This window comes from Lipophrys pholis, assembly GCF_963383615.2.
Source record: "Lipophrys pholis genome assembly, chromosome: 20".
Lineage (NCBI taxonomy): Eukaryota > Metazoa > Chordata > Actinopteri > Blenniiformes > Blenniidae > Lipophrys > Lipophrys pholis.
Genome location: NC_137648.1, coordinates 22863010 through 22890309, shown reverse-complemented (window position 1 = coordinate 22890309; position 27300 = coordinate 22863010). Strand labels below are relative to the sequence as shown.

General features: G+C 44.1%; 1 protein-coding gene across 1 annotated transcript; it reads right to left on the bottom strand.

Moving 5' to 3' along the window:
• Window positions 1-11622: 11622 nt before the first annotated feature.
• On the bottom strand, window positions 11623-21043 carry hccsb (holocytochrome c synthase b). Its single transcript, XM_080489703.1, has 9 exons — window positions 20942-21043; window positions 18443-18565; window positions 18306-18353; window positions 18181-18222; window positions 17658-17779; window positions 15944-16092; window positions 14177-14296; window positions 13533-13619; window positions 11623-12883 (listed from the first exon to the last, which is right to left on the bottom strand). The coding sequence occupies exons 2-9, from the start codon at window positions 18549-18551 to the stop codon at window positions 12685-12687; spliced, it is 876 nt and encodes a 291-aa protein (XP_080345829.1). The 5' UTR covers window positions 18552-18565; window positions 20942-21043; the 3' UTR covers window positions 11623-12684.
• Window positions 21044-27300: the final 6257 nt, after the last annotated feature.

Below are 27300 nucleotides of genomic sequence, written 5' to 3'. Positions count from 1 at the left end.
CGAGGCCGGGCCCGGGCCTTCCTCCTCGCTGTTTATCGGTGCGCTCATTAAAAGACTTTGGCAGGCAGACGGAACCGATCTCTCCATTCGCCAGTCGACCACACCGTAAAAGTCGGCGGGTCATGGCTCCCGGTAGTGCGATAAGCAGTGAGTGCCAAATTGGAGGAGGACTGATTACATCCCAGAGGAGACGCGTGATGAAGCTCTCGGCTCCACCCGAGCTGTCTACTCTTATTTCATGTAGCGCTCCATCTCTTTTCGCCTTCCTCTATCACTGCTCAGTTAGCGGTGCCTTCCCTCAGCTGTCTTCTCTCTGCCTCACTCTGACTCCATCTTTAATTAATTACTCTCTGGACCATCAAACCGGAGGAGGAATGCCACCTTTTGAGCCCGTCAAGAATAAATCTAGATAAATTCATAAAGACTATTGTTATTACATTTCAACTTGAAGGATTCTATTTTGGCCTTCAGGGCGAGAAGGAGGGTGTGGACGGACGGATCCACACAATGAGGAACGTTTGTTCATTCATGTTCTGTCTATCATCAATCATCTTCTATACTCACTTTCAATGTTGGGGACGAAAACACTCTCAATGGATGGATGGATGGATGGGTGGATGGATGGATGGATGGATGGATGGATGGATGGATGGGTGGATGGATGGATGGATGGATGGATGGATGGATGGATGGATGGGTGGATGGATGGATGGATGGATGGATGGATGGATGGATGGATGGATGGATGGATGGATGGGTGGATGGATGGATGGATGGATGGATGGATGGATGGATGGGTGGATGGATGGGTGGATGGGTGGATGGGTGGATGGATGGATGGATGGATGGATGGATGGACGTATGGCTGGACCATCCTCCTCCTCTATCTTCTATCCTGCTCTATCTCATTCAGGGTCATGTGGACCTGATCCCAGGACACTGGCCGTGTTAGTGCCCGATATGTAACAACAACCTAATTTGTTAATAGACATAATGTAATAAAACCTGAGATGTAATAACTGGTTGATAATGTAACAAACGTGCTGAGCCTGAAGTGTAATTTTAAAAAAAATAATTAATGAAACCCAAAAAGTAATAACTGGTCAATAATGTAATAAGATTTAACAAGAATTTAAATGTGATCTTATTATGTTTAATGTGATACATTATTTTGTACTGATGATTGGAGAACTAGATTACAGATTATAGAGGACAGAAGATTAGAAAAGACTTGGGCAACAGCAATCACACATAAATACCATAAACGGTATAAATATACGTATAAACAAACTTTTAGAGCTCATTCTTTCAGTTTTATTCAAATTGAAGCAGTTCAAGTCCAAACCATAAATCATTGACTCACTTTACAATGTAATGAGATTATTACAGTATTAGGGGAAACATATTTTACCTGCCCCATAATCTAATATTTAAAGTTTTGTTCTCAGCACTTTTGTTACAATATCAACCCGTTATTAAATTTCGGGTTTTATTACATTATATTCTATAACTATTCAGGTCGTCGTTACATTTGGGGTCATAGTTACATATCCGGCTCTAACGGGCCGCCTTGTCACCAGAACCAGGCTGCTCGGTTTTCTTTACATTGTGTCTCTAGCGTCATCAAACCTACGGCCTTCTTGCTCAAGGGTCTCAACCTGCAGCTCCAGAGCATCTTTGTCATGTTTCCATTTTATTTACACAGACCGAGTCATTTTCAAAAAGGACTTTTAATTCTTGGACGAAAAGGACACCAGCAAAATGGCAAAAAAAAAGAAATGTTTTAAAACTAAGAAATGAGGGAAAAAACTGCTAGAAGAGCTGAAATTAATAGAATTTGTAAAATAAAAAAGATTAAAGACACAAAACTGCTTCAAAAAAAGCCCAAGTGGTTAAAACAGTTAAAATGTCAAAAATTTCCTATAAAAAAATGTAAATAAATATATGTATAGATTTTTAAAAATGTCTGAAAAACAAGGTTGAAACGTCTAAATATGCTACAAAAACAGCTGAAAATGAAAATTAATTTTCACCATTCTAGAATGTAATGAAAAGTTTGTAAATGAAACTTGAAACAGTTTAAGTTCATATATCAGAACTCCATTAGAACCTTTAAGAGCTGTGTTTCACAGGTTCAATGTGTTTGTGGCTCCAGGTTCATTTGATTTGGTGGAAACTGCAGAACCCTGCAGAACCCTGATCAGACTCATTGAGTCTCATAGTGAACACGCAGTGAAGAGATGAGAAGCACGCAGGCGACCGACAGGAGGAAAGTCCAGCACCGTGGTCAGCTGACCAGGTCACATGACTTCTGGAGGAAATCATCGCAGAAAATGCAGAAGAAGGAATTCTGAGCCTTTTCCTGCTTCGCTGACTAAAAACCCTGCCGATGTTTGGTGAACTTCTCAGGCACCGCGACATCAGCATCAAACATACGTCATCATCCGGGGCTTCACAGTTCCACTGGGCTCAGGAGGAGCCTGGAGCTTGAAAAACACTGCAAGTACACATGTTGGTGACGTTGTAGGAAAGTGAAATCAGGAAGAGTAACCAGACGGTCAAAAACATCCGATTTCAGCAGCGAATCTGATGCGAGCGTCGGGACCTGCAGTGTGAATGAAGCCGAGGAGCTCACGATGACGTCCAGTCAGGATTTCAGAAAATCGACAAAAAGCAAAAGTGTGTAAACTTTGATGAGGAAACCTGCTGCGGCTGAGTCAAGCTGAGTCGGCAGCTCTTGGACAAGAACACAGAAGCAAACGGCAGAGCCTCAGCGGAGGTGATGGGAGCCGGTCACAGCCGGCTGCTCCTCAATACCAGAGCTGCAGGAGGCCCGGTGCTGTGTGGGCTTTTGTAGGAAGGCTTCAAGATAGAAGTGTTTACTTTTGTAGCAACAATATGGCCACGGGGTGTGAAGCCACGAGCAGCTCCGGGGGTTCTGGGGGCAGCGAGGTGGAGGACGGCGACGACACGATGCAGTGGACACCAGCAACAGCCGCTCGCTCACCAACAGCCAGCGTGAATAAATGAACTCATCTTCACAGCATGCTCATCCAAAATTCTGTGATTCCATCTTCTGGACGATTTGTTTGCTCGCGAAAGAAAAAAACTCGCCCCGACTTAACTTTGCTTCCCCCTAATTAAAACCCAACAAGCTTTTCCCTCAGCGGAGAGCCAATTAGCCCACAAATTCAACTGTCATCCTCTGCCTTCTCTGTATTCCTGGGAGCTTTGGCCTCCCACCGAGCCTCGAGCTGACGTTTCTCCCGCTCCCCGGGTGCTTTATTCCAGATAATGAGCCAAGTGAAAGACAATAATCAGCTACACTCGTTTTCTTCTCATAATATTTGTGCGAGCCGTGTTCTGCCCCGAGCTTGTGAGCAGAATGCGAGAGAGGAGTACGATACCGTGGAGATCCGGGCGAAGATTCAAGTCTTGGTGACCGACTGCTGTGGTGGAAAAACATTTAAAACTCGGGGAGAACTTCTCCCTGGAAGTGTGCAGGCAGTTTCACACCTTACAATATGTACAGTACAGCAGTACACGCAGACCGGGAAACTGCCGTAGTACATCTGAGGATACCTAACCTGATGTAGGAAATGAAACAAACGTGAACAAAGAAAGAAAGAAGGACGTTTTCCATCTGCTGATCTTGTGTAAATGATCAAGTTGGCTGGCAGAGATAAACAGCAGGTCGTACAGGTTGTACATCTGCTGCCATAAACTGGATGTGAATCTGTCCTGCTCAAAAAGAAAGTGGAGAATATAGAAACAGCACGTGTAAGGTAACGTTAGTTACTATATTGAAGAAATGAATTATTATCATCCTCTCGCCTCAGCGCTCCTGTCTCCCATGTGGCCACAGGAACATATGAATCCTGCTGGGAATTTACCAAGTGACTCTTCAGAGGCTCCTCAGGAGAGCTGATGAAAAAGTAATCCAATTACGGATTAGTAGTTACTTCTTTCAAAAGTAACTGAGTCACTTTACTGATTACTTGCTTTTAAAGTAACTTCGTTAGATTACAAGTTGCTTTTTCGTTACTTTCAGCAGCTGCCAACAACACCGCCCACCATCTCAACATTGGCTTCCGGCCAACATATATTTTTACTCAGGAAAATTATTTTATTTATTTTTTAAAAAGTGTAACGTCTCTGAAGTTGTGTTCTTGTTGCAATGTTAAGGTTGAATGAGGATGTTTGTTGGTTCTCATTCTTTTGTCTTACTTGAACGAGTCGGCCTGTGATTGGCTGAGAGTGGAGAGGAGGGCGGGGCCGGTCGAGCGTGCAGAGATACTACTACAATAGTAACGCTACAACAGTAACGCTACAATAGTAACGCTACAACAGTAACGCTACAATAGTAACGCTACAACAGTAACGCAACAACAGTAATGCTACAATAGTAACGCTACAATAGTAACGCTACAACAGTAACGCAACAACAGTAACGCAACAACAGTAATGCTACAATAGTAACGCTACAATAGTAACGCTACATTAGTAACGCTACATTAGTAATGCTACATTAGTAATGCTACAACAGTAATGCTACAACAGTAACGCAACAACAGTAATGCTACAATAGTAACACTACAATAGTAACGCTACATTAGTAACGCTACAACAGTAACGCTACAATAGTAATGCTACAGCAGTAACGCTACAACAGTAATGCTACAACAGTAACGTTACAACACTAACACTACAATAGTAATGCTACAGCAGTAACGCTACAACAGTAATGCTACAACAGTAATGCTACAACAGTAACGTTACAACACTAACACTACAATAGTAATGCTACAGCAGTAATGTTACAACAGTAACGCTACAATAATAATGCTACAATAGAAATGCTACAACAGAAACGCTACAATGGTAACGCTACAACAGTAATGCTGCAATAGTAATGCTACAACAGTAACGCTACAATGGTAACGCTACAATGGTAACGCTACAATAGTAACACTACAACAGTAATGCTGCAATAGTAACGCTACAATAGTAATGCTACAACAGTAACGTTACAACAGTAACGCTACAATAGTAATGCTACAGCAGTAACGCTACAACAGTAATGCTACAACAGTAACGCTACAATAATAATGCTACAATAGAAATGCTACAACAGAAACGCTACAATAGTAACACTACAACAGTAATGCTACAATAGTAATGCTACAATAGTAACGCTACAATAGTAACGGGGTGACTTGGAGAAGTAACTTTAATTTTATCACTGTTTTGGAAATAGTAACAAGTTAGATTACTTGTTACTGAAAGAAGTGGTCATATGAGGGTAACAGCATCACTGATCAGCAAGAACGTCTATAGACAATCACTTTTGTGTCCATTGAAAAACAAAGACGGAAATAGAAACTTAGGAATGTGTGTTGATTGGAAACTTGACTGTTTCTACTGTCTCCATCTGTGCAGAAAGTTTTTTCCAGTGCTACAAAGACCAAACACAGGTGTGTCTTGGTGTAAACAGTGAGATTTCTGTCCAACCAAGACTGAACCTGGACGGAGAGGAAACTCTGGAGAGACGTGAAAATGTTTAATCCCGAGCAGCTGGCAGGAGAAAGGGGGGATTGTCCAAAAAGACGAGGCACCAGGCCTGGAGGATCTTTTCCAAGATGACTTGAAGCTGCAGGATCGCCAAGTACTCAGTGCAGCACCTGAATGGTAATGTTCTGTCTGGATTGAAAAAACATTGACTTACTGCAGACTGAGTCTGAGATGAACCAGAATGAGAGCTGAAGTGTTTATTGATCTGCTCTGCAGACATGGACACATGGTGATGTGCCAGTTTGAACGAATCGTTCAAAACCCGCGAGTCAGTTTAAGGCAGGGGTGGGCATTCCTGGTCCTCGAGGGCTGCAGTCCTGCAACGGTTTCTATGTGTCCTCACATCAAGACAGCTGACAGCAATGATTGGCTCGTTATCAAGCTTTCTGCAGAGCCTCATCATGACAACTCAGTTGGTCTGAGCAGGGAGACGTGGAAAACACGCAGGAATGTGGCCCTCGAGGACCAGGAATGCCCACCCCTGGTTTAAGGTGTCGGGTCTCTCATCACTATGGACAAACAGATCGGCCTGCACTGTGGGACAATCTGAGGACGGTTTAAAACGGAAATGAAGGAGTGAATCACAGATGATAAAAGACCTTCCCCCAAAACGCTGCTTGTACTTCTGATATTAATGAAAGTAGGTGGCTCTGGACGCTGCCTGATTGAAACTCACACAAACAAGGAGACGGGGGCTGATTTGTGGAGCTTCTGAAAGCTTCAGCTCGTCTCCGTCATCAGGATGAAGATGACGTCACCCAGAACTCGACAATAATCCTCATCCCTCCTCCACTCGTCTGCATTCTGTCCACCCGCTACACACACCTCACACCCGCTACACACAACACACACCCGCTACACACACCACACACCCGCTACACACACCACACACCCGCTACACACAACACACACCCGCTACACACACCACACACCCGCTACACACACCACACACCCGCTACACCCGCTACACACACCACTCACCCGCTACACACACCTCACACCCGCTACACACACCACACACCCGCTACACACAACACACACCCGCTACACCCGCTACACACACCACTCACCCGCTACACACACCTCACACCCGCTACACACACCACACACCCGCTACACACAACACACACCCGCTACACACAACACACACCCGCTACACACACCACTCACCCGCTACACACAACACACACCCGCTACACACACCACACTCCCGCTACACACAACACACACCCGCTACACACAACACACACCTGCTACACACACCTCACACCCGCTACACACACCACACACCCGCTACACACACCACACACCCGCTACACACACCTCACACCCGCTACACACACCACACACCCGCTACACACACCACACACCCGCTACACACAACACACACCTGCTACACACACCACACACCCGCTACACACAACACACACCTGCTACACACACCACACACCTGCTACACACACAAATAAGAGGCTCTTTTCAGTTCTTAAAATTGTAAGTCTGACTCCAGAGGAGTCCGTGCCTCACCAGCCATGAACCTCACCACACCTCACTGTTTTACACACACCCATTACACACCTAATACACACAGTTGTCACACCAACCCATCTACACACACCTGTTATACACACCTGTTACACACACCTGGTAAACATGTGTGTGAGCCCTAAGACTCTTTAGCAAGTAACATGTAGCATGTAACATGTAGTATGTAACATGTAGCATGTAGCACGTAGCATGTAACATGTAGCATGTGACATGTAGTATGTAACATGTAGTATGTAACATGTAGCATGTAGCACGTAGCATGTAACATGTAGTATGTAACATGTAGCATGTAACATGTAGTATGTAGCATGTAACATGTAGTATGTAGCATGTAGCACGTAGCATGTAACATGTAGCATGTGACATGTAGTATGTAACATGTAGCATGTAACATGTAGTATGTAGCATGTAACATTAGTATGTAACATGTAGTATGTAGCATGTAGCACGTAGTATGTAACATGTAGCATGTAACATGTAGTATGTAGCATGTAACATTAGTATGTAACAAGTAGCACGTAAGATGTAACATGTTGTATTGGGTTGTATTGGGATTTTTTACTAGTACTCCGCGGCATATTGGACCAATACTTGATACTTTTATCGTATCGGTCCAGTCCTACTTTTATCCTTTTGCCCAGTCTGTGTACAGCACTTTGGTGTGTTTTGGTGTGTTTGGTCTATAAATCAAGCTGAGTTGAGTTGAACAGAAGAAAACCTAGAACGATGCATCATACGATGGTTCCTGATATCGAAGCATGTTAGAATAATGAGACGCCACTTTGCAGAGCTGCAGAGACGATTGTTTCTTGTAGTTTTATCACATTACAATGATCAGCTTGTCTTCACTTTGGCACAAAGCTTCAGGTTGTTTCTCTGTAGAATGACGTCTGCTGCAGCGTTCTTCATCCTCCTCCACTCACAACTGAACCCCCGAAGGCTCAGCAGAGTTCTGATCCACTTTAATAGCTTGATTTAACCAAGCATGGCCAAATCATAATGAGGGAGATTAACCTGAAAGAAAAGGCTTTCCTCTCCACTTTCTAACTCATGCTCGCGTCGATACAAGAAGCAGCTGGAGCCCAAACATTTGAGAAGTGACCTCGGGATCCGACGCCCACCCGCCCACGCAAACTCCTCCACGAGTCCACGCTAGCACTGATTAGCTCAACAGCCAGCAGACGAGGAGAACAGCCAACACCGCGGCAGCGTCCAGATCCGGAGAGACCGTCCCCGGTAGCAGGCAGACATGTGGACAGAGGGGGCTGATGGGTAACGGGGGTGAGGGGGCATTGTGGTAGAAAGCTTCTGTCTTTGGTATGGAAATGTTAGTGCAGAGCAGAAATGTTTCACACAGATCGCCGGCGGCTGTTTGGACATGTGCTGTGTGCGGCGCCGCTCTCTGGCCTCTGGACACTCCGGGGAAATCAACATGCACACAGTCCTGCAGGCTACGGACTCATGACTCCGCGGTCTGCACAATGCAGCCCGGATCTAAAGGAGAAACCCGCCCAGAAGAGCAGCACCTCCATGTTTATTCTCAGCCGCATTAAGCGAGTTTCAGGTGTCAGTCCAGATACGATCGCGAGGCAGAAACCCATCCGGCAGCAGTCCTGATAGACCACAATGCACTGCAGCAGCCAGGAGACATGTAGCGTTCACCCCCTCACTGTGCTCTCAGCTGCAGCTCATCCACCTACATGAATAACCCACAGCCCGTCAGGAATCCACTGCAGACATACGTGCAGCTGGATTCAAGTTTCCAGGCGTCTGAGGACAAAGAGGAGATTCTCCATACAGGAGCCAGTGAACGGTGGAGAATAACAACCAGGTTCACATACTTTAATATTCAAGAGTTTCAAGACTTCACCACCCTCCGTTGATAAAGGAAAACATGAGAGACGGTGTGTGTAGCTCAGTACTTGGAGAGGTAATGAACAGAGGGCCACGTGAATAATACAACTCTCTATAGTGTTGAAGGATTTATCCAGGGTTCAGGATCCTTTAAGATATTTATAGCTCCTTCTAACCAAAGAGTCTGGACCCACAACACAGATTTAACACCGACTTTAATACAGCTCATCATCCTTTTCATGTACTTTGAATTAGTTTTACTGTACTTTGAACACTGACGTTCTCATTCTGAACAGCAGCGTCCCGTTGAATCACCTCCTCTTCGTCTGCACCTCGTCCGAACACCAGGGGGCGGTGTAGCGCCGACGTTTCAATAAACCGAGTTAACGAAACAACCAGTGAGCACGAAGCATCGGATGTAAACAACAACGGGACAGTTTCTGCAGCAAATTAGATATTTAAATGTTGCTGCTTGTCCAGAGTGACGATCGTCTTGACCAATCAGCATGCGGCAGCGTTGTAGCTCCTCCTTAAGGAACCTGTTGGGTAGTACTGGGTACCTGACAACAAATTGTAACTGTTGGTTGTGGTTGTTTCGTGATGAAGTGATGCTCAAGCCCCGCCCCATTTTCCTCCCTCAGCCAATCCCTGGTGACTTTTCCTTGGACTTCCTTCAGTTTGCTGATATCTTTATTAAAAGGTCCAGTCAGTGACTTCACTTACGTTTCTGTGATTTCTACTTTACTTTCTACCTCGTACAAAATGTCCTGTATCGTCGGGGAATCAGCATGATGATGCATTTTCACGTGGAACAAAATCAATCAGTATTTCTCCAGACGTGTAGAACCCTGTAGCGTCCACCGTCTCCATCCACATCCTGTTTGCTGCATCTGATCTGAGACACGAGGCGACAAAACACCGGCGCCGTTCAGTAAAATCAAACCATCACTTGACCTCAGCTCCTTTTGTTGGCAGTGTCAATGAACAGTCATTAAAGGTCTTGTATTGAGCGACATGAGGCTCCCTCACAGGGACGGGGGGTTGTGGGTTCGAGCCCCGGCTGACTGTCTGAGTGGAGCACCAAACTTCACCCTCAGTCATCTGGGATCAGCAGCTGGATGAAGAGCTGCAGGAGGTGGAGGTGAAACACCGCCCTCTCCTGTTCAGCTGCAGGATCTTCAGGCATTAAATACAGTGTGGATTTCAGAGACACGTGTTACTTTCTGGAAAGATAAATCACCATGGGTGAATTGAATGGAAATGTTTGGCACGTTTTCTATCCTTCTACATAAATGTGAAGAGTTTAACCACTCAAAGCTCTTCACTCAGCAGAGGTGAAAACGTGTCAAGTGTCATGCTTGTTTCTTAGGCCACGTAACAGTATCAAGTGAAAACGCATCGTTCTTGGAACGTTCACGCGGCAAAGTTCTGAAAACTATGTTTGTATACACACTCCGAGCACCGTTGTCACGGAAACTGACACCCAAAACGCAACGAAAGTTTTGTGTTTTCACCTGTAAGCCAGGCCAGACGAGAAGACAATTTGATTAGTAGAACCTGGTGATGTTTCACTCGGTTCTGTTTATTAATCATACGTTGTTTTCTGAAAACACAAAGCATGTTATTAACTCTTTATTACCTCTTTGATATAAACTTTCTTTATTAACTCTTTGTTCAGAGGATGCAGAAGCAGTACGTTTTTAACTTTTGACATAAAATACAATGACGGTGCTGTAACTGTAATACCACCATGTCTCCAGCAGGGGGAGGTGTTTTACTTCACATAATTCAGTCCCACTAAAAGGGTGACTGTTAATGCAGTATTACTGCAATTTTATGCAATTTAACTAGTAAATTGGATTAAAATGTATTTAATTACTAAAGGCCCAATAGTTCCCCTTTGAATGTGTTTTAATTGAAGTACAAACGAAATGCAAAAGTATGTTTACATTTAGAAAACCCTGTTATTTGTATATATACTTCAATTCAGGAGTTTAATGTTTGATAAAGGAGGAAGTGGTTACTCACAGATCCTTTATATTGCTGATTTCCAAACGTTCACTTGAGGGACCCACATTCTCACCATTGAGAAGCAGTTGAGTAAAAGCCTGATATGCATTTATTCATACATTTTAAGCTCCCAGTCCATATTGGGAGTTTTGTAGTTGACAGTCACGTGGAGTGGCGTCCCATTCGTCCTCTGTCAGTACAATTATCTGTGTACTCCCATTGAGCATTTTGTTCTCTGCACAAGTGTCATTTTATTACAAAAACAACCTATAGTGGCAACTTGTATGCCAACTTCCTTGTATTGAGTTTTTCTTCCGTTGCCAAGTAAACTTTTTCTCTTGAATCGTTGTCGTGGAAACGAGGCTTCACATTAGAAACTTACTAAAATTAAAAAGTGGCAGGACTGATAAAATCATTTATACTTCTGTAAGTATTTACTTGCATCTTTAGCTGGTTTATAATCACATGAAATCTGTTTTTAAACGGTGCGCCCTCTTGTGGAGAAAACACTGAAAAGCCATTTAGCGCTCTGTAAAAGCCTTCGGGGGATCAGCCCTGTCTGAGCTGCTCCTCAAACAGCCATCACACGACATATTTCCTGTTGGTCTGAAGTTTCACTAAAAGAACAGGACACACTCCTGAGCACACAGTGGGAATTGATCCAACCTGCTCAGGAACAGGCCGGAGAACTCAGCTTTATTCAGATTGGACTCATTTTAGGACACAACCGCTTCCGTGGAGTCATGACCGACCACAGACAAACTAAACATTCCTCAAACAATAAATACAATATAGATCCAAAGTGTTGGTGTGCAGAGGCAGAGTGGTGTGCAGTGAGCAGCAGAGCAGAATGACAGAACAGAACCTTCTCGCTCCTGCAGACACGTTCTACAGAACACCCTGGTGAAGCAGCTCACGTCTCAACCAGCCTCCAGCTGCATTCTTAACCCTTAGAAAATACAGCAGGAGCCCCCCCCACACACACACACAAACTTTCAATCTGAGTTTCTTTAAGTCCTATGGAGAACTTTACGTTATGAAACATTCCCATCAAGACCAGGAAAAGCCATCAAGCTCTCAAACCGTTAAGCATGAGTATTTTAATTTATTTTAAAAAGGGCGGGAGGATCCTGGGCAACGCGATGCTCAGTGCAAACCAACTGCACTTGTTAATAAAATAGCGAAATACAACCGTAAAGCAGATCTATGGACTTTCTAATAGGCGCTCGTTGCTCACAGCACATTCACATTAAAACCCGTCATTCAGTCTCTGCTGCTGCTGCTGCGTTTTAAACGCTGCTCACACTAAACACCAAACTGCTTCCTGCTTGAGACGAGAACTAATTCACCACAGGATGAAGGTTGGATGAAGAGTTTGAAGCTTCTGTAACGCCAACGGGCAAAGACGAAGAGCGTACCGAGTTTATTCTTCACTAGACTGATCTCAGTGTGTCCTGCACCTTTATTATGAAGTGACTCTTGAAGCGGCAGTGAGTCATGTGACCTCCTGAAGATCTTCCTCTACAATGATGATGATGATGATGATGATGAAACTCGGCCTCGTTTTCTTCTTCATGGGTTTTCATAGAGTTGAAATGAGGAGCGACGCTCTTGCAGTGTGTGTGTGTGTGTGTGTGTGTGTGTGTGTGTGTGTGTGTGTGTGTGTGTGTGTGTGTGTGTGTGTGTGTGTGTGTGTGTCCTTTACGAGGTCCAGCGCCACCAGGCCACCTTCATGCGGTCCCACACGGCGTCTAAAGAGTCAAAGGCGGGGCGAACGTCCAGGATGGAGAACTGGTAGTTTTCCTTGTTGACTTCTCCGTCGTAGTAATCGATGACGTAGCGCACCTCCTTCCCACAGCGGTCGATGATCCAGTCGTGACGATCGAACGGCAGCTCGTACCTGCAGGGACACAATCAAAGCTTGTAGAGCTGAATTGACCTTTGCCAAAGCCCCGCCCCCAAACTAACCAATAGCATCGAACTACCAACTGCCCAGACTCAGACAAACATTCTCAAAGAGAAACTCCGTGAGGAAGCATCAGCGCTGAAGACACTTTAGTTGTTTTCTGGGTTAGTGAAGTCCAGAAATGTTCTCATGAGGCTCATGCAATCTGAGCAATCCAGTCATACAATATCAATCACATGATGCTAACGGCGGTTAGCTTCCTTAAGTTAGCCACCTAGCTTACCTGGTGAACACGGATGTTAGCCGCTGGTATCACCGTCGGCAGCTAATCGACGGTAGGTTGCTAAGCTAAGCTGTCTAGCGCCTGTTGCTGCCATGTCAACATGCAGTCAGCTGTGACAATAACTAAGGGGGCGGGGCTTAGCCAAAGGTCAACTGTGACTTCCTCTTTGTTTCCATCTTCATCGCTTTCACCCTGAAACCGACTCTGTTTAGACTCGGACTGATAATGAGTAACATGAGGAGTAAATCTGATATCCTGTGTAAAGGCGGTGAAGTTCTGGAAAGCTGCTGCTCTGTAGCAGATGATAAGAGTTGTTTCATGGAGCTCTACTTGCTTGGTGGAGTGAAGAGTGTCACTCACCCCATCCAGTGACGCAGGCGAGCCCGAGGAGAGAACTCCTTAGCCTTCCCTCCAAACCTCTTCAGGGTCGGCCCACAGGGACAATCACTGCCAGGAAACAGTCAGCAGGAAGTCAGGGGGGAGGAGCCAGTCAGCCGGCGGCGGCGGCTGCTGCTCGTGATGGTGGTGGTTGCTGCTGATGTGGTGGTTGCTGCTGATGTGGTTGCTGCTGATGTGGTTGATGTGTTGGTTGCTGTTGCTGTGATGGTTGCTGTTGATATGGTAGATGTGGTGGTTGCTATTAATGTGGTGGTTGCTGTTGTGGTGGTTGCTGTTGCTGCTGTGGTTGCTGTTGCTGGTGTTGTGGTGGTTGCTGCTGATGTGGTTAATGTGGTGGTTGCTGATGTGGTGGTTGATGTGGTGGTTGCTGATGTGGTGGTTGCTGCTGATGTGGTTGATGTGGTGGTTGCTGCTGATGTGGTGGTTGCTGTTGCTGCAGTGGTTGCTATAAATGTGGTGGTTGCTGTTGTGGTGGTTGCTGTTGCTGCAGTGGTTGATGGTGTTGTGGTGGTTGCTGCTACTGTGGTGGTTGCTGTTGATGTGGTTGATGTGGTAGTTGCTATTACTGCGGTGATTGATGTTGTGGTGGTTGCTGTTATTCTCACCCAGCATGCAATGCTTCCCACTTCAGGATCTCCTCCCAGGCCTGCTCGTTGTTTCGATTGTGGATTTTAATGATGTTGTTCATGTCGTCAGCAGCCAGGTCGTCTTCACGCCAGCGCCACCTGCAGCACAACAGTTACTTTGACTTTAATCCAAACCCTTGAAATCTCCCCTGAGTTCTCCTTTACAGAATGTTGGATGACTTATTGAGACGTCTGCGCTCATACTGCAGGTGATGACCATTCGACTGTCTCCCTAACAGAGGTTTTCTCTGGTGTGACTCTGCCACAGACTGGAGTCTGACTGTGATTCAGATGGTTATCATGAAAACATCGTGTTCTGATGGAGGTTTAGTGCGAGCGGATTGTATATCTAAGCCTGATGAAATCCTTTGTTTCTGTGAAGCTCGGCTGGATTTAATCAGCTTCTCAGAGATTCTCCTTGTATTGGCTCAAACTGAAGCGTCTCAGCTGACTGACTCTTTTACATCCAGTGTAGTTTCCTTCGCCAGAGCCCAGTGACACCTGCTGGTATCGTATGTGAACTACAAGACATCACATTGCAGGTCTTGTGATTGTTTTGCTCTTGTGTGTCACATATCAGATCTTCTGGAAAAGGTAAGCAGGAAAAAGACTCATGGATTCAGATACTTAGTAATGGGATACAGGCCTCATTCACGTGAGGATATAATGCAGACCTGTGCCCATGTGACCGCCGTGTCAGCAGAACCAGGCTGATCAGAGTCTCTCAACATCGTGTCTCTGACGTCATCAAACCTGCGACCATGGAGCTCATTGAGTCTCATAGTGAACACGCAGTGAAGAAATGAGAAGCATGGAGGCGACCGACAGGAGGAAAGTCCAGCACCGTGGTCAGCTGACCAGGTCACATGACTTCTGGAGGAAATCATCGCAGCAAATGCGGAAGAAGGAATTCTGAGCCTTTTCCTGCTTCGCTGACTAAAAACCCTGCCGATGTTTGGTGAACTTCTTAGGCACCGCGACATCAGCATCAAACATACGTCATCATCCGGGGCTTCACAGTTCCACTGGGCTCAGGAGGAGCCTGGAGCTTGAAAAACACTGCAAGTACACATGTTGGTGACGTTGTAGGAAAGTGAAATCAGGAGAATCAGATACGAGTCACTTGATGAAATACGTGGAACTACAAGGTCAAAATAAAAACTCTGATTTAGGAAGCTGATCTGATCTGTCATTTTTTTCTTCATCACATTTTAAAGACCAACACAATGGCCGTTTTCCAATTCTTAGAGCACCAGTGTGTACTCACATACGTCATGAGTAAGTACTTGCAGGGCGTCCTCGGAAGGGCGGATCTCATCCACCATCTCTTACCAAATGCATTATGGGTAATTTGTCTTCCCAAGCCTATACAGGTCTGTGTTGATGCATCTTCGACAAAGTGGGCGGAGCGAGAATACATCCGGGTACTCCATGTGTACTTGGTGAGAAACGGCCTAAGAATGGGGTCAGTACTTGGTCTCCCACTGATGAGGTTTCACGGGTACACGAGAACACAAGTACGGACAAGTACGGGTACTGTGAAACGGCCATGGATTTCAAAACGTTTCTGAAACAAAAACACAATAACGAAGCGTTTTCGTTTCAGAAGCCTCGCCGTGTGATGCAGTCCTTTACATTTCACACGTCTGTTGTTTCTTTGACTGACAGGAGTTTGCAGTGACGTTGAAGGTGACGGCTGCAGGCTGTCTCTGATGTGTAAATGGAGGTTGTTGAACGGGAACTGACCCTTTGCGCAGCATGGCATTCCAGAACATCTGCTCGGAGGGGTAAACCCAGTTCTTCTCTGCTCCGTGACGGGGAATGGTGGACTCCTCTCTTCCGATGGACAGCTCGAAGGGCTGGTCAGGAGCTGGGGTTTGGTTTGGAGGAGGCATCTGGAACACAAACACCACAAACCGTCATCAACATGGCCAACATTTAGGGTGGGAAACCCACATTCACACATCCACCATCCTGACGCCACTGATGGAGAGGTTGACGAGGGATGTCGATACCAGAATCAGGTCCAATACTGCATGGAGTACTAGTACTCTGAGAAAAATCCCTGATACAACCCAACGAGTGCTACCTGACATCATGCGTCAGCAACGTCGCCCGTTGACATTTTGACCAGCAGAGTTAGAACGACGTCGCTGAGTAGTTTAACTAATCAACACGGAACTCTGAGCATGCTACATGCTACATGCTAAAGAGTTTGGGGCTCACACACACACCAGCGATGCTACATGCTAAACATTATTAGAGTTAGGGATGCACGATACCAATACTACTCCGATACCAGAGTGCTGTTTGCTTTAATATTATTATTATCATTATTGTTGATTTTATATGAGGCTGTAATAAACTCCTCTACAGTAAAGTATGAAATGTACTAATGTATACATGTATTCTTTCAAAAGGCAACTTGAGGTTAGTATCAGGACAGAAAATGAAGCAGTACAAAGTATTTTTGTTCCATGTGGACAATGTGGGGGTCTGCGTGACGTCATCATCTCATAATAAACTAGTTCTATCTTTAAAAGGTCAGAATGACTTTATTAGTTTCTGGAGAAATTCTTTAGCAAGGCAGCTCCAAACATTGGGACTACTTTCAGGGAGTTTAGCGTGGAGTAGGACGCAGCTTCATGGAGGAGTGAATCGCCTGCTCCAGCGGAGGAGCTGCTGTACATTGTTTTGATGCTGCGGTCAGCGCTGTTCTGCTCAGAGAGCTGGAGTTTTAAAACGCTGGCGTCTGGCGGCAGAGCGCCGCCTCGCTGTACAACTGCTTTACAAACATCCACATTGCTGTGTTGCTTTGAAAACATTGCACGTTGCTGCGTTGCTTTGCAGTGTTTTGAGCCTAAAATCCATCCAAACAGCGACATGTTGTCATGAACAGTTGGATAGCACAGTGCTGCTATGCTAGCTCATGACTCATTCCTCCTGGTCTCATTGAGACCCGCCTCCCTTCAGGAAATCCAGTCCACAGTTTGCAGCCAGCGAGCAGAGCAGCAGCAGGGAAACACTGGGGAGTCATTTCAGTAACAGTGAAGCAGACGAGGATCATGGAGCAGAAATCTCTGCAGGTTGGATCGGAAATTTCTGATCCTTGGATTACGTTGGTATCAGAACTCGATACCGATACTGGATCGGATCGGCCCCATCCCTAATTAATGTCTGACTTTTAAGACAGAAAGTCTAAATGTGGAACACACGTTCACTGCTTCATTTCAAATCCATTCAGGTGGAGTCAAACTGCAAAAAACTGTGTTGACTTACAAATATTTATCGACTTTACATTAAGTCCCATTACCAGAAGAATATTGGGTCTGCATTTTATTTTATGCCATTGGTTTCACTGCACTTAAGAATAGACATTGACACTAGTCTTTCCTCTCTCACTGCCGCCGCAGCTCGCCCGCCCGCCCGCCGAGACTCATCGATACAGTGGATCAAGTACCATGTTTGCCGGGTCGATATCGTCCTTCCTTCCTGCTTTCATGGGACACTCCACAAACTCGTAGGCTCGCTCCTGGTGGACGGGTCCTGCTTCAGCCTTCGGAACGTCAGACGGCGGAGAAGCTGCGGGAGGCAAGCACACGAGACGGACTGAGCTGGTACCATGTTATCAAGCAACTCCAAGTCGACAACAAGCACAACGTGGAAGGATGTGAACCAATCAAGGCCAGAAGAAGAACTTTGTTCAGCTTTGATCAGAGTTCATAAAGTCCCAGTCACAATAAAACTTGTTCTGACTACTGATTTACCTGATCTAATGTTTACGTTTTCTTTGGAAATTAACCTGTAAAGTAGTTTTGTGGATTTCAAAACTCCATGAACATATTTATATCAACATAACTATTGGTCAGTGGTCAGTTTACAATAGCTTGAATAAAAAAACACTAAATGTCCACGGTGTGATCAGGACATTTGAATAACTGATGTGTGAATAACTGTGTTTACACATTAGTACACATTCTCACCTGTCTGAGCTTGATGCATGGGACACTCTGAAGGTGGAGACACTATGAAAAGCACAAAGAGTCAAATGAATATGAAAATCAGAGATTTTAAGACGTGGCTGGTGGACCTCACGACACTCCTCTACCTTTGACGGGCTGAGCTTGATGCATGGGACACTCTGACGGTGGAGACACTGAAAAAGGTAGACCAAGACAGACCAGATGTTAACACAAGGTCCCCACAGATGGTAGAATGTTGTGATAATAGCAGACAAAGGTGTACCTTTGACAGCAGGAGCTTCTTGGTGCATGGGGCAGCCCTGAGGAGGAACAGCCATCATGGCCTCGGCCCTGACTGTCGGAGCAGACGGTGTGGAAACGGAGGCTCCCATCCTGCCCGGTCCTTCTGGGAAGAAACACATTTACCCTCATCAGATTCAGGTTCACTCATTGAATATGGATTATTGGCAGATGTGTGAATGTTACCACCAGCACCCAGACCAGCACAGAACTGTGTGGTCAAGCGAAAGTATGAAGCTGAACTCAGAACGTTTCGAGCAGAGTGGGAGAGTGATTTAGTTCTTTGTTGATCATAATGGAAAGCCGTTGTAGCCGACAAATGTCGCTGGGACATTTCAAAGTATTGTGGCGAGCGGCGTGGATGAGGCATTGCTAAGCATTACAGTTATGCTTCAGTGTTTTGACTTCATTTAAGTGTGTGTGTGTGTGTATCTATCAATGGGTTTTCATTTTATGTCATTTGGTGTTTGTGTGAGAGGGAGTTGGTTTGTAAGCCCACATGTATGACGTGACTCTTTGTAGTACTGCAGGTTAGGCCTGTGGTGATAATCAACAAATCAATTAATTGCACGATAATTAAAAATGAGCTCGATAAGTTTGCCAGGCTGGATAATTTTTCATTTACCAAAGACGTCACTGTGAGCGACGCTCATTCTGGTGTTAGTGAACGGCGCTCTCAATTTAATGTTGCTTTAGAGAGTTGCCAGATTTCTGAGCCTTCCAGTGGAAAACCCGGGTTTTCCACGGGTGCTCACTGCACACGGGCCTGAACATGTAGTGGCAAAACAGCGAATCTGGCAACAGCAGCCATAAGAGTCGCACCACCGCATGCGTCATCAAAATATGAAGCATCACGACAAAAACAAGTAGAAGACAGCAGCACTACCTCAGACTCTGTCTCCACCATTAATACTGCATCTTCATATGGTTACCGTACTTTCCAGACGATAAGCCGCTACTTTTTTCTTTTTTTCTTTACATGCTTTGAACCCTGCGGAGGACGACTCGGCTTTTTAAGGGTTAACAAGCTTCATGCTGCTGATACTGGGTGATGCGTTCAGGTACATCACGTAACTCCAAAGCTCGCAGCAACATATTGGAAAAAAAATTATTAAGAACTAGTTCATTTTTGTAACTATGAATTTAGAACTATGAACTGAACTAGTTCATATTAAAATTTGTGAACTGAACTTTGAACTTCTTCATGTAGAAACTGAACTTTCCCAACACTGCTTGTCAATCACTCTAGTGTGGGGAGGCGGGGCACCTGGCACACCTGAGTGCAGCATGAGACCACGTGAGGAGGAGAGGGAGAGATGAGGGGAGAGAGAGGTTGTTTTGATTATCTATTTTGGATATTTACAATGTCTTTTCTCATAATACAATTCCAATTTTAAATATTCTTAAGAAATAAAAGTTTATTTATCTTTAAAAGGGTATACTTGCATTATTATACCATTATTAATATATTAATGGAAAAATGGTATCAAAGCGGTAATATTATGTTTATCGCAATAATTTCAGGGACAATTTATCATCCAGCAAAATTTGTTATCGTGACAGGCCTACTGCAGGTCATTACTGTGGCTCTTGGTCTCTGACTGGTTGGTCACCACTGGAGTAGATGAAGATGAGAGGTTGTAGGCAGAGGGTGTACATGAAGGTCAGGGGGTGTACATGAAGCTGAGAGGGTGTAGATATAGGGTGTACATGGAGGTGAGAGGGTGTAGATAGAGGGTGAAGGTGAGGATGTCAGTGGAACTGTTCTCCAGCTCAGAGGTGACTCAAGAAGCTCCATCATGGAGGTTAAAACACTTCATAACGTGTCAGACTAATGTTGGAAAAGAAGCTGTCAGCTCGTCTTGAAACAGATTGTAACTCACTGCCATGAAACGTTGGAGACATCTTCTGAACTGGCTCCGTTCCTCTGAAATGTCCCAACTCACCCTGGTTCAGGTTCAGACCCACTCATGTCTCCAGTGTTGCGGATTAAATGGTGGCCCAGTTAACTGGGTACCAACTTCCTTTAGCGCCCGTTCTACCAAGTTTTGTTGTGAATGCTGTTAAACGGCGTTGGCCCGGACAGCTCCGGCGTTCCGTTGGACTTTAAACATCTGAAGTTTCTCGCAATAACAACGGACGCAAAAGAAAGTCAGCCACCAGTTAACAGGGTAACCATTTCATCTGAAACACCGGTTCAGGTTCAGACCCCACTCGTGTCTCCGGTTCAGACCGCGGACAAACCTGTTCATGTCCGCGGTTAGGCCCCTGGTTCATGTCCCGGTGTGACCCGGTCCAAAAAGAACATTCTTCATCCTTCTTTCCGCTAGCAGGCTACCTACCAGCTATGCTAATGTGAGCCGAGAAGTTCACTCTGCTTTCAATGTCCGTGGACGTTTAACGGAATGTATTAATATAATGGCCATTCCTAATACACAGCAAACAGTGAAGTCAAACCAGTGAGGAGACAGTAGAAACTAACCTGTTGGAAAAGCCAGAGGAGAAAGTTGTTCTTGTCTCAGACGTCTGTCCCAATGTCAACCAGAAGAACAGTAACGTGCTTACAAAACGCTCTGCGGAATACACGTAACAGACTGACGTCATCACGCTATACGTAATGACGAGCAGTATAGTCGCCATCTTGGATGAGGACACATTTCCAAAGAAAGGACTGTGTGTGTGTGTGTGTGTGTGTGTGTGTGTGTGTGTGTGTGTGTGTGTGTGTGTGTGTGTGTGTGTGTGTGTGTGTGTGTGTGTGTGTGTGTGTGTGTGTGTGTGTGTGTGTGTGTGTGTGTGTGTGTGTGTGTTATGGAAGAGAACTGGGGCCAAGAAAAAATAGATATCGGAGGCAAAACAAAGATATCCACTATCTCCCTGTTAAGCTTGCACCCCCTTTCATTGAGGAGATTTTTTTTGGAGCAGTGCACAGTGAGTGTCTTTCTTCAGTTCATAAGCTGCCAATAGAGAGAGGTCCTCATGCAAGCTTTACAAGACTTCCCTTCTGTAGAACCTGATGATCTTGTGGAAGTCCCCAACAACTATGAATGCAGGTGAAAACTCTCAGCAATTCTGTAATAAATTCCCACAAAGAACTTGTGCTAAAGTCAAATTTTGTTATTGATTGTTGGAGAGATGTCGCAAAACCACTGACGAGTCTCACTCCGGGCCGGAGTGAGACTAATTTTCAGCCCTGGAGTGTCATACCTGTGACCGGCCCACTTTAGATCACGATCTATTAAAATCATGTAATTATAGTCTTAAAAATGTGAAGTTCATTGCGCTATTCTGTAATCGTAGCGATATTCTTGCAAGAAAGGGTTGCTTCATAATGAAAATTTAGTTCAACACAAGTGCACCATTATATAATACATCTTTTTTTTTTTCTAATTACAGAATCTATATTTCAAAGAAGTGTTAACAGATATCCAAACTTTTAAAATTAAACAAAAACATAAAATATTAGATTCATAATATAGAAGTACAAAATGAACTTTCTTATAACACTATCATATGTTCTTCAAAGAAACATGACCGACCCTGGAACATGAATAAACCCTGAGCAGTGCACTGGTCTCTGCCCCTTTGTTTATGACAATATCATTGTCCACAGACATGAGGATTCCTTCCTCAGTGCTCATGAGCATGAATGCCTCAAGTTTCTTCTGGTCAAAGTGTTCCTGAGTGTTTTTAATCAAATGTACTGTTGAGAAACTTCTCATATATTGGAAGTACTGCTTGATTGTTCACACACTGCTCAACAGCTCAGCTGTTCCTTCCATAGTGACGGGATCAGTCCCCTCATCACCACTGGCTCTGCTTCTCACACTAAATCACTTTTTATAAATGATCTAAACTCTCAGCACAAATCTCCCTTTTTACAAAGTTCAGCTCAGTTTCATTAATGTAGAGCTGAATCATCTAGAATCTCAGGGCATTTCTCATATGGAGCCGGTCTCCATCCTGCTCTTCATTATATTGAATTGTTATGGAAATCTCGTTTTGTCTCATAAAGAATGATCTTTAATTTGCAGTCTGTGTTCAATGATGACCTGTGTCAGCACTTTTAGAACCTCTGTGCTGCTTTTAGTGTCTTTCACTGCAGGGAGCAGGAGGATCTTTCTCAAAACAATTTCAGCCTTTAAGAAGGAGCTGTCTGACTTCAGAGTGAGACAAACTCCTGGACAATCGTACAAAGGTTGTACTGTGACTTTGTCTCTTCTTGCAAGAATAATGTATTTCAATTGTCTCAAACTTCCTAAAATGGCTCTTAGTCTGATTCCTGTGTTTTCTGTCTCCATGAGGTTTCTTACTCGGAAAATTCTCCTGACAACTTTGTCCTAAGAGCCAGATTCCAACATCCCTCTTGTTGCCAGGATCGGAGCTGAAATGTGCACGGGGGAAAGGCCGCTCAGGTTTTTGTAACAAAAAGTCCTCCAACTGAACTGTTGTAGGCGAGATCCACTGGAAGTGAGAGGGTGACGGAATCCGAACAACAGTGAACAAACGGAGACAGATCCAGGATCAGCTGAGAGTGAGTGAGTTCTCCTTTTTGTGAAAGATCCTCTTGTGTGGCGGAACGGTGTCCATAGATCCGTCCATAGGGTGAGTAAGGCTGCAGCAGTGCGGTCAAAGTGAATACCAGGTTATTCCAGACAAATAATATTGGGTCAAACTTGTCCTTACTCAGTGTAGGTATTTAAGGTTACCCTGTTTAACGGAGGTAAAAGTGAATATAATATTCCGGACAAACAATATTGGGTCTACTTTCCTTAATGCTGAAAAGGCCCGAGTCCCTGTAAGAAGACTAGAGGAAGAAAAAGACTTTGTCCCGGATGTTAAAGATTTCAAGAGTGTTGGTGAACTCTGGTGTGAATGAAAACTGGGTGAATGTGATTTCTTCAGTTTTTTCTGATATTAAAGTTGGGTGGTCGATATCCAGCGGTGTCTCAGTGTAAAGTACGTTTACTGTGTAAAGTACGTTTACTGTTGGTTCACACAGGACATGGAAACACACTGACTGGCCGGGTTGCTCGGGAAGTAATTCTCATACAAACTGGCGGACGCTGGAGGGAGAGAGTATGAAAATACTCTAAAAGAACACAATGAGTAAATCCTCAAAGGAGGGGGGCAACTAATATGAGAAGTGATGTGAAGTGCGATGCAAATAAATCTAAAAAGCTTGACTTTCTTTTCAAGTAATTCAAAAATAAAAAGTAACTGTTAATTTGAGCCTCTGACGGACTGACTGGTGAGAGGAGAGAAGGAGGGAGAGCAGAGAGGAGAGGGGGGCTCATATCATGGTTCATACACAGAGCGAACAAGAGCCGCCTACAGAGACAGATATTCCTCTTTCTGCCTTCAAGATACTGGACACATTCACAAACACACCTGTGACACCTTTAAGACATTTTAGACAATTTGACTCTTCTGACCTTAGAAATATTGTTGGTACCGTTGAGACATTTTAAACACTTTCTGACATTTATTTGACTTATTGCCTGTTTGAAATGTTTCTTTCAGTACAGCTGTTTAGACAATTATGATTTGCTTGTTTAGTTTTAGAGGGTTTGGATGATTTAGAGTCTTATTTTCAATAATTTCAGCCATTTTGTCTTTTAGAAATCTTGTCTTCCTTCAGTACTTTTGCAGTACAGACAGAAGACACAGAGACAGTTCAGTGTGTGTGTAGGGGACACCTCGCCACACTTAACAGCCTCGGAATAGAGTACATGGAACTTGAAACAAAAACCAAACAGCAGCCTTCTAAAGCTCCAAAACTAATGTGTGAATGATAACTTCAAAAGACCCGAAGCTGAGTACTAAACTTGGTTAGAGACTATTTTAGTGGTAATAAGCTCAACAATTTATTTGAAATTTAAACTTAGAAACAAAATAGATAAATTAGGGAATAAAATAATTGGATGGAATAAGTGAAACAGAGAAGGTGAGTTCAGTTCCTCCTTATCAATCAGCTGTTGAGCCCAGGACGCTGAATGAAATCAACCATGGAGACACACAGCCTGAGGAGGGCATGTGAGTGATTCACTAGTTGCTTTGTTTAAAAGTGAAATGTAACAAATTTTTCTTTTCTTTTCTTTTGCTTTGAGTTTTATTTGTTAAAATTCTGTGTAGGCAACGCCGCTCCGATCCACCGCTCCGACCCACCGCTCCAATCTCTACTCTGCTTCCACCGTCACCAAACTCCAGGGTGTGGACTTCACTGAGACGTTAAGTACAGACACAATGAGAACTTCACTATAATGTTAAGTACAGACACAATGAGAACTTCACCATAATAAAATGCACTCGCGTGTGCCAAGGTGTGCCATGAACACATACATACAGAGTTAGAGAAAGAAAGGATGCAAATACACACACAGTGGTGAGAACATTTCAGTGGAAACACATAAACGTGAGTTTAAACTTGAGATTTTGAGGATCAAATTCAATTTTGATATATGCCATGAAATTTATGATCTATTGCAAATGTCCAGAAAAAAGAAAGAAATGGGTATAAAATCAACAATAGATAACGTGGTGACTAAACTATACTAAACATTTAGATGAAGCTTGGAAACAGCCATTTTAAAATAAACACAACAAAACCTTAAATTAAGAAACTAATAAGATGATTTTCAAAAAATGTGTAGATAATAAATTACCTCTGCTGCAACAAAATAATTATTATCAGACTTAATCTATATAGAACTTTAACAAAGAAAAAACACTTTAACTTAGTGCTAGTTCATGATAAGTTGCTTTAGTGAGCCATGGAGGATCTCATGTCTCAACAGGAGGGGAGGTTCATATCATTAATGGATTTCAAATTACTCTAAAACATTTACTCAAACAGTGGACTGCAAAACTGGTTTCATGACCTCGGTGCTGACTCAAAAACATGGACGATAAGGAACGGCCTGTAGCGTTCTACTCAACTAAACTTGATAGTGTATCGCGTGCACTGCCTGTGTGTGTACAAGCTGTGGTGAGCCTCAATGGCGATACAGGCTTCGGCCTCATTGCTGCTGTTTCACCCACTTACATCGAAAGTACCGCACGCAGTGTGTGTGATATTACTTCAAAACAAACTATCTTATCTATCACCCGCGAGACATTTGTCATGCATGACAGTTCTGTCACAACCGTACCTAACAATAGAAAGACGTACAACCTTGAATCCTTCTATTTTGCTGCCAACGCAGCAAGATGGAGAAAAACATGACTGTCTTTCAGAAATTGGCCAAAAAGTCCTGCCTAGATCAGATTTAAAAGAACGGCCTCTGACAAAATCAGATTTAGCAATGTTTGTAGATGGATCACGTAGAAAGAACCCAGCTGGTTCAAACTCAACAGGCTATGCTGTAGTGACCTCAAACAAAATCCTTAAAGCTAATTCTTTACCTAAGCATCTATCAGCACAAGCAGCTGAACTAGTAGCATTAACAGAAGCATGCAAAACAGGGGAAGGAATATCAATTACTGTGTACACTGACAGCCAGTATGCATTTTCAACGGTACATGTTTTTGCACAATGGAAAAATAGAGGTATGATTACTTCTACAGGGAAAGACGTCAACCACAAAGTCCTAATCTTACAGTTACTAGATGCAATACAACTTCCAAAGCAACTAACTATCTGCAAATGTGCAGCTCATACAAACAAAAATGACCTAACATCAAAAGGAAATGCTACCGCTGATTGGATTGCAAAAAAGGCTGCCCAACAATCATTTAAAGTGCTATCCAGTCTAGAAAAACTAGCAGAAATAGACATGCAAATCCTAAAAGACATGCAAAAAGTATCACCACAACCAGAAAGGGATGGTTGGTTTAGTAATGGAGCATTATTAAAAGATGACCTATACTTCTGAGCAGAAGGAAAACCAATCTTACCAAAAAACCTGGACAGATAAGCATCTGTAATGAGCCCTGGGCCTTACTATGTCCCAACAGGAGGGATGGTATCTAGAATTAATAAAGTATTCACAACATATGCATTTTCAAATCATTCTAAAAAAATGTGTTCACAATGACCTATATGTGCTAAACGTAACTCACAGGGTGCCATTAGACCAAAAAGAGGTACATTTCCAGAACCACAATATCCATTTCAACATGTATGCATGGACTGTATTGAACTATCCAAATGTGAAGGTAAAAATACTGTTTAGTGATAATAGAGTCTTTCTCTAAATGGGTTGAAGTGTTTCCAACAAGCACACCAGATGTATTAACAGTGGCTCAAGCCTTGGTGAAAGAAATAATACTCCGATTTGGCATACCAGAAAAACTTTACAGTGATAATGGTACTCATTTTGTGAAGGAAGTAATAAAACAAATAGGAAAACATTTTGACATCCAGTTAAAAAAAACGGTAGTATTAGCACTGCAGCGAATGCAGCTCAATGACTGTGGCCAAGCTTGTGTCCTTGAATATGCAAGGGCATAGGCGTAGGAACCGGGGGGACGTGTCCCTCCCCAATATTGGAGATTTGCGCATTTGTCCCCCCCCCCCCCCAATAATTATACGATGGAAGAGAAAAATATTCTGATTTAGAAATTTTTTACTCGCATTCTTTTATTTTGACGGTGCAGCACAGCGTCCTGTCAGAGCCCCACCCCCTCCCTCAACGGGTCTGAGGCCCCGTTGCTGTCAGATTGGAGAGGCTGCCAGTGGGGAATCCAAAATTGCAGACAATATGGCTGCTTCCTTGAGATCGCCGCCATATTGTTCCGCCATTTTGTTCCGAATCACCACCACAGCGCCACTCTCGGTGGGAGGCGGTAGTACATGAAATATGGCCGCTTCCTGCAGGTCGCCGCTTTTGTTCCAAAGCACAA